Source organism: Arachis stenosperma, chromosome 4 (assembly GCF_014773155.1).
Source record: "Arachis stenosperma cultivar V10309 chromosome 4, arast.V10309.gnm1.PFL2, whole genome shotgun sequence".
Taxonomy (NCBI): Eukaryota; Viridiplantae; Streptophyta; class Magnoliopsida; order Fabales; family Fabaceae; genus Arachis; species Arachis stenosperma.
This window is the reverse complement of record NC_080380.1, coordinates 11410485-11422188: the sequence shown is the minus strand read 5'-3', so window position 1 is coordinate 11422188 and position 11704 is coordinate 11410485. Positions and strand designations below refer to the sequence as shown.

Genomic DNA, 11704 nt, shown 5'->3' with positions numbered 1-11704 from the left:
GTGATGCAGTGGACCAATCGATATAGTCACATTCTATCTGAAGACTTGGAGCATTTACGTTATCTGTTAGAAATTTACATGCATTGGTACCGAGAAGCATATGGTGACCACTTGCAATTGTCGAACCTTGTTTTTGAAGAGAATCCAGAAGGTCCTCCACCACCACCACCACCACCGGCACCAGAACCGGAACTGGAACCGGTGGCCGTACCTCCACCACCACCGCCACCGGAACCGCCACATCAGGGGTTTGAGTATTTTGCACCATATGTTTCTTACACACATCCGTCTGATTATTACTCAGCGTCAGTCCCGTCACACCAACAGTTTTGGGGTGGTCCACATTTAGAGTATGGAGAGCAACCTTCATTCAGTCAGCTGCTTGGTTTCATGGCATCGGGGTCGCACCAGTCACATTCAGGTAATTATATTGACATTCCCACCGACCATCAAGCACATTTGGGTGGTATTACTCCAGCTAGGAGGTCATTGGATTTGAGATCTCGGGGTCGCACTTCATCTGATAATTCTGGTGCCAGAATGTCTGTTGACTCGAGCAGAAGTAATGAAGCGGCGGGAGGGATCATACAAAGTGAAAACCCTAAACGTATTCCGATGACTCTAATTCATGAGAGTAATAGAGCAGTTCATGAGGATGAAGATGAGGATGAGTCTGAGGATGAGGGTGATGATGCGGATGAGTCTGAGGATGAGGGTGATGATGAGGATGACGATCCTGCTGACGAGGATACAGCGCCTAGTGCAGGTAAAACATAATGTTAGTAATGATTTAGGGCTAGAATTTCTATTAATAGCTTCATGGTGAACTTGTATTTATATTTGTATTTGTATTCCACAATGAACTTGTATTTGTATTTGTTGTGTTTTCATAGGTACAGCCACAAGTGAAAAAGGTAAAGGTTACAACCTTAGAGCTGATCCTCCACGTCGGAGTGCAAATCGGTATACACCATCCGCCTTTAACAGGATTGCAAAGAAGTGCAGAAAGTTATACAAAGATATGAAGTGGGCACCGAGGAAGTGAAGTTGTAACTAGTTAATTATTGAGAATGTTAATTAGGTTCTTACTACTATTTAAGAAATAATGTGTACTATTTACTTATTGCATATGTTAACTAGGTTGTTATTGTTGACTACGTTAATTTGGTTATTAGTATTTACTTATTGAGTATGTTAACTAGGTTGTTATTGTTGACTATGTTAATTTGGTTATTAGTATTTACTTGTTGAGTATGTTACGTAGATTGTTATTACTTTTTGCCTATCGAATATGTTACTTACGTTGTTATGCGCACTCTCTATCGTGTATGTTAATCAGGTTTGAAATGAATATAAGCACTGGTTGGTCAATTCAAATGTCAATGTCGTACATAAATGTAAATCCAAACGAAATGTAAAAAAAGGTAACTACTGCTCTTCGGCTGGACCTGCACTCGGTCCACCACTTTGACGACATCTACTGCGACTATGGCCCTCGGCACCGCATTGCTTGCATCGCCTCGGGCGACGCAACATACGAGTGTCCATCTCATTCAAGAAGCGGGTCATCTTCGGCCGGCCCTTGGCTACCCGTCTGAGGAACGGGTTTCCAACGAATCTAGGTCCATGATAAGCAGGCCACGTTGCCGGATTTCCCAGTGGTCGAAACCTAGCCCTGTATACTCTTCGAATTTGGTCCATTTTGTAAACGTCATTAACGTACACTTTCCACTCCAACCTCTGATTTGCACAACACGCAAACACGTGCTTACACGGAATTCGGTCAACCTGGAATTCACCACAGTCACACCGATAGTGGCGTAGGTCAACTGCATACTCAACCCCACTAGGCATCTCGCGTACTTCGAAGACTTCATTTTCTCTATCAAAACAGCTAACCTGTATGTTACCTGATGCTCGTTGATTTGCATTCAGCTTGGTTGTCACCATCTCAGAGAATACAAGTCCAGCACTGATTCGGGCTTCAGCCTCAGCTCTTTTCCTAGTGAACAACTCATTCAGTCTGTAAAATGTTGCCTTAACAAGTGCAGTGACTGGGAGATTGCGTGCACCCTTTAAGACGGAGTTGATACATTCCACAAGATTGGTGGTCATATGACCCTATCGGTAACCACCATCAAATGCCAAAGCATACTGCTCACGAGGGATCCGATCAAGCCAATTGGTGTAAGCCTCACCCCGTTCCTTTAATCGTTCATAGCGCATCTGGTACTCCCTGGTCGTCCTCGAGTATCTTATGAAAAACATTCAGTCAACTATGAACACCATTCTATTTGATCGTACTTACAATAAATTCAAAGTTCATTCTATACAAACTTACCAATGTTGACGATAAGCTTCTGCAGGTAAGGTGCTTTGAACTTCCTCAAGAAGTTGGACTCAATATGCCGGATACAAAACATATGGAAAGCTCTTGGAGGAGACCACGCCCCATTACTTCGTTCAATAGCTGACCTAATCGAATCGTGTCGATCGGAGATTAGTCCGACACCATCACGGGTCACCACATGTTGACGCAAGTTACTCAGAAAAAAGTGCCATGCATCAGAAGTCTCTCCCTCCACTATGGCAAATGCAATAGGCACGATGTTGTTATTACCATCTTGTGAGACTGCAACCAATAAACAACCCTTGTATTTTCCATACAAATGAGTCCCGTCCACCTGCACCACTAGCTTGCAGTGTCTGAAGGCCCTTATACAGGGGTAATAACTTCAGAAGACTCTATATAGAACACGTATATCAGAAACCAAATCATCCCCCTGGTAAGCTGGCATTGTTTCAACGTGAACTACTACTGATGGCTCTTTGTGGCACATGGCCTCAAACCATATCGGCAAAGCTTCATACGATGCTTCCCAACTTCCGAAAATTGATTCGACCGCCTGCTGCTTTGCTAACCAAGCCTTGCGATAACTGATGGTGTAGTTAAACTTTGACTGGATATCAGCAATTACTGATTTCACCTTTATAGACGGGTCAACCTCTACCAACGGCTTTATTGCTTCTGCAACTGTCTTGGAATCCAGCTTCGAATGGTCTTGAGAAATAGTAGACCTGGTACAAGTATGACTTCCATTGTACCTCCTTATCTCCCAACAGTACTTCTTTTGCATTTTGGTTGCCTTGATCAACCAGTCACAACCATTCCCATATTCTATACATTTGGCATAGAATGTCGTCGGTTCCGACTCATATACCCGATAGTCCACACCTCTCCGGATGGTATAATCTTTCATTGCCTTGATTACTGCCTCCCTTGAGCTGAATTCCATCCCCACTGTGAACTCACCATCCGCCACAACAGGAGGGGCTGCATACATCAAAAGTAATAAATGCTTCATTATGTACTCAGTAAGAAGTCTTTCTTTACGCACCTGGATTCATATATTGCGGAAACTCCGATGCGCGCATAGCCTCCAAATCCAACGACCACATGAAAGAAGGCTCTTGAAACGGATGCGGGTTTGCTAGTGCATTTGCAACTTCCGCCACATCTGCGTTCATGGCGCCGCCAGCTGCTTCTTCGTCCTCAACTGGACCGACGATCTCATAGTTACTTTCAAATTCATCTTCGCTTTCACTATTATAATCTTCCAATTCAATGTTACGGTCCGCTTCAGATTGCTCAAACTCAATATATAACTCGATGCACGACATTCGGTGGCGATTTTCCATGTACATTGAAAACATTTCCTGCATACTCGCTTCGTCCATCACATACTTGGTCTGAAATTGAACAAACCCACCAAACACAGGTAAAGGATACCTGTACAAAATACACGATATCCTCCTACATCTTTGAGTGCCTATCTTCTCACAAATCACACCTTTCAACTCCTCAATGACAATGTGAACAGAATAACAACATCTAATAGATTTTCACACACAAATTGAACTCCCTCATATGTTTGTAATAAGATCTGTCCATAATAATAAATCTTCAATACAACTCTATCATCCATAACACTAACTATTCTCAGCCTCACAGGAATTTCTTTTACAAAAATGAAAGAAAAGAATCAGAGAAGAGAAGAGAGGAGAAGAGGATGAACATTAGCTGACGAGGAAGAAATGGGGCTTCTGTGATACCACCATCCGCTTTTTGTGTTGACTAAGGGCAAATCGGAGGGACCGACCGCTGCACACCCAAATCGGTGGGTCCGATTGGTGCACCCCGAATTAAAATAAAATTCTCTGCCTCCAGTAATCGGTGGGACCGATTACTGCACTCTTAGCAAATGTCTTCCAGCACACACAAATCGGTGGCACCGATTTAATACCCATTAGCCTCGCCCTACCTCAAATCGGTGGCACCGATTTCACCTCTCACTCACACAAATCGGTGGTACCGATTTCCCCCTTCTTCAAATCGGTGCCTCCGATTTCTTCCCCCAAAATTCCAAAAAAGCAACGCCGTCATAATAGTGTAAATCACCCATAATCATCATATTCCAGCATAACTCACACCCTCATATCATATCTAAAAAAATCAGCCCTAATTTTCCCTGTAATAAAAAATATAATTACTTTAATCCAGCTAAAAGTAAAGATTTAAAACTGCTCCTTAATTTTTTATTTTTTTTTTACAGAGCTGATCCTTATTCCTTCATGCTTCTTTCTTTCTTCTATTTAAAAGCAATATAATTTTTAAAATTTCAACCAACATTGAAAATCAAAATAAAAAAAAATAATTTATAGTGTAACTTTACAAAATTAAAGTAATTATTACAGAAAAATCTTTTATTCATATACGATGATAGTATCACATCAAAACTTCGTTTACCAAATATCCACAAGCACGCAATATTCCGTTGAATTCATTCTAAACTTTATTGTTAGTTACTTAACTTCCTTTGTGAATGAATTATTTTTTGCCTCGAAGATGGATGAAATTATTCCAATTACCTGTTAAAACAAAATATCTATCCTTTATTTATTAGGTTTCGATTTATTTTTGAGAACATAATAAAATAAGATAATAAAAAAGATAAAATCATAAAATTTAGTATTTTTGTAAAAAAAATTATAAAAGTATAATTTATTTTTTTTTTATTTAAAAAATTTTTAAAAGTATATACTAATAAAAAATATAATTATAAAAATTAATAAAAATAATAAAAAAATAAAAATAAATTATGTCTCTGTATTTTTTTTATCAAAATAGACATAAAATATATTAATTTAATCTCTTTAAACATAATATTTTTATTATATATCATCTGTCAAATATAAATTTATATCTTTATATTCCTATCTTAATGTTCTATCCTCTAAACAAATGTAATCTTATTTATTACCTTAAAGTAGTTATCAATATTTATCACACAGATATCGAAAATTCCTATTTATTGGTTCCTATCAGGCTATCCGCGTTTCCCGGAAATTAAAATGCCTTTCTTCACATGTTGAGTATTCTTCTATTAAGGAAAATGTAATGAAATATTTAGTTAAAAACAGATCAAATATCTTACTATCTTGATCAGTTCTTTCTTGTTGCACATGTTATCTCTTAGACTGTATTTGTTATGAGAATAAAATAAGATAAGACATTAAGAATAAAATATACAAAATAAATATAAAATTTTATATTTTTATATTATACTTGGTAATAAACTAGAACAAATTATAAAAATTTAATTTATTTTTATTTTTTTTATTCAAAAAATTTGAGACAAAAAATATAATAATAAAAAATATAATTATAAAAAATTAACAAAAATAATAAAAAAATTAAAAATAAGTTGTATTTTTTGTTAATATTTTTATGTTTTTCTTGTCAAAATAGACACAAAATACATTAATACAGTATCTCTGGATATATTATCTCTATTTATGTCTTTTTTATCAAACATAATTTTATATTTTTATATTTCTATTTCAGTGTCTTGTCTCGATAAACAAACACAACCTTAAAGTTTATATTGAAGCTAAGTACTTTTTTATTATTATGAATTATTCAACCGCTATAGTATTATTTATATAACCCACTATTATATTTAATGAAAAAATGGAATATGTTTCAGGTCTAAAAGCTGAATCAGAACGTCCAAACGCAGCAACAAAGTTGATTCAACCATCATGCTCATCTAATAGGCAGTGGGGTGACTGTTTATGTGTTAACGGTTTCTGTGATTGTAAATCTGACTTCAAAAGAAAAGGTTAGCAATAACTAATAAGCAAGGTTCAATTTTATTAGGCGGCATTAAGTTAGGAGTTTTTTTTATTGGTTGCAACAGGTAAGACTCAAAATTTCTAAGTGAAGAATGAGAGATTATGTCATTTTAATTATAGTTTGTCGGATAGTTGATACGTTTTAATTGATATTTAAACATTAAAGATAAGAGATGCAAGCCAATGAATTATAATTCAAATAGCATAGTCTTCTCATACTCACTTAAGAAGCCGCTATACTCACTTAAGAAGTCGCGGCTTCGAATCTTAGATAAGAGATATAAAAAAGGAAATTAATTTATTTTTTGTTTGGTCACTAAATACTAATCTGGTTCAATAAGACAATAACAAATTTGAATTGGTACATGGACTTTCAGAATGTGTGTAAGCCCAAAATCTAGCCCATGATCTACCAATTTGTAAGAGTCGTTAGAATACAATTCCTTGTCTAACAAAAAAAAAATACAATTCCCGGGCCTCGAAAAAACCTTGTTTTCGTTCATTCTTCATTATTCTCATTCCCTCTCAAATGTAGTATGTCATATAGAGGCAAATAGTTTTGACATGAACCTAGGTTTCCACTTTGTTGATAAACCATGTACAGGTCTAAGGGAAATCAACCTTTTTTTTACGGTATTCTAAAACTCGGTAGGTTAAAGATTAATTTGTTGTGAATTGGAGTTTCATTTAAGAGTTTGTCGTTGGTCAATAGATTGCTGCATGCATAAGGCGAAATTTAACTCCCGACATTTAGTTTTTTTGGGTGACTCTCTCGACATTTAGTTAAACGAACTAATGAGTTAACCACTAGACTAACTCAACTTAATTAAATAAAATCATTGTTGATGATGTGAGAGGGGTCCTCATGCCCTCCATAGTATCGAGTATGTAATCTTGAGCTCCGGTCCCATTTACTTACAAAAGAAAATATCATATATTATGCTAATGCGTAAAAAAATGACAAAGGAGGGTATTTTGTGTGATATATCATATAACCCATCCAAGAACATTATTGGATATTGATTAAGTAATCCTGTCTAATATTAACCACAAAATAAAATAAAAACATTTTAAAAGAAGAAAAGGTAATTATTTATTTTAGAAAAAAAAGGGGCTAATTAAGTATCATGGAAAGGATAATGTGAATTCTATATTTTACTTTTCAATGGGGAATAAACAATAAAGTAAAAAAGAAAGATATTACACACGTTCTCTATAAATAATTAAATATAGTAAAAATCTCTTCTTTTTATCTAATTGTACTCTTTAGAAAAAATCTTTTACGGAAAATGCATGTTTTTCAGGGATGAAGTTTGAAGATTTCAGGGATGAATTACAGCTGGATATGCATTGTAAGCATGATTCCGATTGCCATGGCGGCCCCGGCTGCTGGCTCCGTTGCATAAACTTAAGATGCCGATGTGGAGAATTCCATTGACCATGTTGTTCTATTTGCTGGCATTGCTCTTTGTTATTAAGGGAGAAAAAATAAATAAATAAATGTTATATAGCCAGTTTTCTGAGTAAGCATTCTGCAAATAATCTACCGTTAATTAATAAAAATAATATTTTGCTCAATATAATTTATATGCGTATTTGGCTTTTATCTATGTAAGTTGATCAGTATTTTAACAGGGACGGATCCACTCTTTAGGATGTGGGGCAAGCGCACCACTAAAATTTGGAATTTTATTGAGTAGTATAAAATAATAATATTTATTTATTCTTATTAAATTATTAAATTTGATCTCATAATAATTTTTTATTCGATTTTTGACACTTGATAGTCAATTTGAGAATTTCATATTAGATGTCCATTATAATAGTCAATTTTTAAATTTAAATAAGGTTTAGGTTCTTTTTTAGAAATTAACTCGAAAAAATATTATCTATCCATTTGTGTTTCTTCTTTTAAAATTAGCTTTCATTTTTTTCATAATAACTATACTAATTAAATGAACTTTTTCAACTATGAATATCATCAATAGCTAATTGTATGAAAGTTGAGTTTTAAATGATTGTTTAATGACATATACAAAAAAATGACATTTTAATTATATTGTCAAGGTTTCAAAATATAAAATATAAAAAATTAAATTTTAAATTATATATTATTATTTTAGTATTTTAATTTGTAATTAGATTTTTTGAAATCTAATCATATTTTACAATAACAAAATATAATTATAATAATAATTATGCTACGTATACATAAAATAATTATTTGTACAGAATAAATCTTAAAATACAAATTTTGAAATACAAAATACATATTAAAAATAAGTTAAATAATATATGTATTTATATGTAGATAATTTGATAGCTAATTTTTTATATAAATATAATATTTTTATTATAAAAATTATTATTATATTATATATATTTCGTTCCCACTATCAAATTTTTTTGGATTCGTCACTGAGTATTTAAGATAACAACAGTACCATGGTTATAAAAATAATTTAACATAAGATTTTTCATAATACGATGTTTATTACTTTACCCTTTATTGTTACTACTATATATATCATTATTCTTGTTAAATTAGTGAAAAAAAAGTGTATTAAGATGGTGTTAAAATTAATAATGATGAGATATGACATGACATTGGAATAAACATTAAATTATTGGTACCACTTCCAGACTACTCGCTGCCATACACATATTTTGCCTGGAATTAGAGACACTTTAATGGGTTGGTACATATCATTGTCTTCCCCGATTCAGTGTAAGGAGGCCAGTTTGAGAGTGGTATGTAAACATTAGCATTTAGCACCACAAAAAAAAAAAAAAAAGGTATTATTACATTGTCCTCCATAAATTAAACAAAGGCACTTCACTTATTATTATCATTATTGAAGCTCCTTATCCGTTCCAATAAATATACATATATATTCCCAACACACCAGGCAGCTGGCTCTTAAGAGGACTCACCTACTAGGCTACTACTACTATTGTTCCTTTATCGTTATTCATGAGTATGACCACTTATTATATATTGCCATCATTTTTATTACGAGAAAATATAGAAAATTAATGGAGTATCTATATAATGTGTATAATAGGGTATAGGGATGTTTGATTTAATATGATATTAGATATTTATTATTTTGAGAAAAATACCAAAACGGCCCCTGACAATAACATAAAAAGACAACGAGGCCCCTAAGAAAAAAAAAACCCCTATCCGGCCCCTATTTTTTTACTCCGTTAGACAAGTTAGCCCTTCCGTTAATAATTTGTCTCTAGAGCTAATTCGTCATGCCTACATGGCACGTTAAGTTAATGACGTGTCAGTTAAATGCCAACCTGGATGGGCAGATTAATGGGCCATCCAACCTGGCCCCTAACAATTCCAATAAAAATAAGCAAACTTCACGTGATGACACAGAACTCCTCTTCTACTCTCCTGAATTACAAAAAACCCTAATGCTCTCCCTTTCAAAATTCGTTGAAGACGCTTGACTTGGAGGAAGACGTTGGTCTTGACAGAGCTATTGACAGCGCCGTGACGGAGAATTGCATAGTTGTGAGGTAAGCTTTGTTACTCATTCTCTCTGCCATTGCATGTGTATGATCAAGTTGAAGGTGATTTTATTTACACTCTCTGCCACTAAACATGCTTTGAAATCTATGATTTGGAGTATTGTTTATATTAAATTTTGTATGAAGGGTTGAATTAGAATATGGCTTAGGATTCAATAACAACAAATATGCTCTGCATATTTTGGCACAAGGGTTAATCAATATTTTGAGAGAGAGAGAGAAGGGAGGGGGGATTTCAGAAGCATTTATAAATTCAAGTCATTAAGATTATTTTCTCATGTATCAATTCAGCTTTCTTTGGTCTACCAAAACGTAACGATAATGGATACACCAAGGAATACCAATAGAAAAAGGAACATTGTTATGCAATAGAAGAAAGAATCAAGCTAAGTAGTATGTACAGATGACATATAAAAAAAACTGCTACAAAGATAAATCAGAATTCGAAAAGCACATTTACTAAAATCCAAATTCAAGTTTCTCTTTTGTAATATAATATTGTGACCATGTTCTGATTATAATATTGTGACCATGTTCTGATTCAAAGCCTCAAAGTTTAATAATTATTTATTAAGATATGGCCTTTACTGCACACTGCAGATTTACTAATTTAGTAAAGCAAATTTACTAATGTAGTCTATTACTTATTATTATTGTTGCTAAATTTTAGATAAATTAATATATAATTCACATTGTCCTGTTTAGTGAATAATCTACATTAAAATTTGTCTATCTATGTATTAAAATTTGATAAATTGATATATAATTTACATTAAAATTTGATATATCAATCATTAAAATTACTAAATAATATACATTATTTTCAAATATATATCTATCTATTACCTATTGTTATTGTTGCTGAATTTGTCTTTCATTGGTGCTGCAGATGTCTAACTTTTCAATACCCGTGTTTCACCATGGTGGAAGACTTGGGAAGGATAGTAATGGGGTGTTGAAGTATTTGGATGAAAAGGTACATAAATTTTCTCCAATGGACTTAGATTTAGTGAACTTTTTTGATCTAGAAGAACTACTAAAGAGTTTAGAATATGATGATTATGCTGTAATGTACTGGTTAAAACCCACAGCTCAAAATTTAGAATTTGGTCTGAATGTGATTAAGGGAGATGCTGAGATAAATGATTTGAGAAACAGTTTATTGGCGAATGACTGTTTAGAATTTAATTTATACTTTAAACACCCAGTTGGTGATCCTTGTTATGTTAATGAGGATTTAGGGCAGGCTGCCACTCAAGTTAATGATTCTTCATCCTCATCCTTATCTAATGAAGATGATGAAAGTTCAGAGGATGAGGCATACAATCCTCCTTCAGATGCATATGATGAGAGTAGTGACACTGATAGTGATGAAGACAGAATGAAATTGAGGAGACATACTAATAAGAAGGCTGCTGATGAGAAAGATGATTGTGATAATGGGAAGGGTGGTGCTGACGGAAAGACTGCTAGAAATGTGAATACGGACAAGAAGATGGCTAATTCAAGGAAGTATGCAGGGAAAAGAAAGAAACATGCTTGGCCCAACTTCAGTCCTAGTGGAAGGGGTAATGTTAGATTTGGTTCAGGGGGCAATATAGGTGGACAAAATACTGGGCTTAGTGGTTCTAAGGCCCAACCTGGTTCTAGACAAGATAAAAGTGGGTCAACTCACACTAAGGGTGTTGAGCCCATTATAGAAGAAGTTGATTCTGAAGAAGAGAATGAGTATGTTTATGAGAGTGAAGCATTTGTGTCCCCTATTTCATCAGATGATGAAGGAGGTAATAAACACGAATGGCCGGAGTACAAAACCGGTTATGGCTATGGAGAAGTGTACTTTGAGTTGGGCATGGAGTTTGACACAATGGCTGAGTTCAAGGAGTGTTTGAAGGATTACTTCGTTTATGAGGGAAAGGAATGCCGATATATTAGGAATGAACCAAAAAGAATTAGGGCGACA

The 11704-nt window shown here is 34.2% G+C and overlaps 1 protein-coding gene across 1 annotated transcript; it reads right to left on the bottom strand.

Moving 5' to 3' along the window:
• Positions 1-2121: 2121 nt before the first annotated feature.
• LOC130974596 (uncharacterized) lies at positions 2122-3738 on the bottom strand. The gene is made up of 4 exons (XM_057899465.1): positions 3399-3738; positions 2772-3334; positions 2338-2684; positions 2122-2254 (listed from the first exon to the last, which is right to left on the bottom strand). Exons 1-4 carry the CDS (start codon positions 3736-3738, stop codon positions 2122-2124), a joined length of 1383 nt encoding a protein of 460 aa, XP_057755448.1.
• Between the last annotated feature and the right edge of the window lie 7966 nt (positions 3739-11704).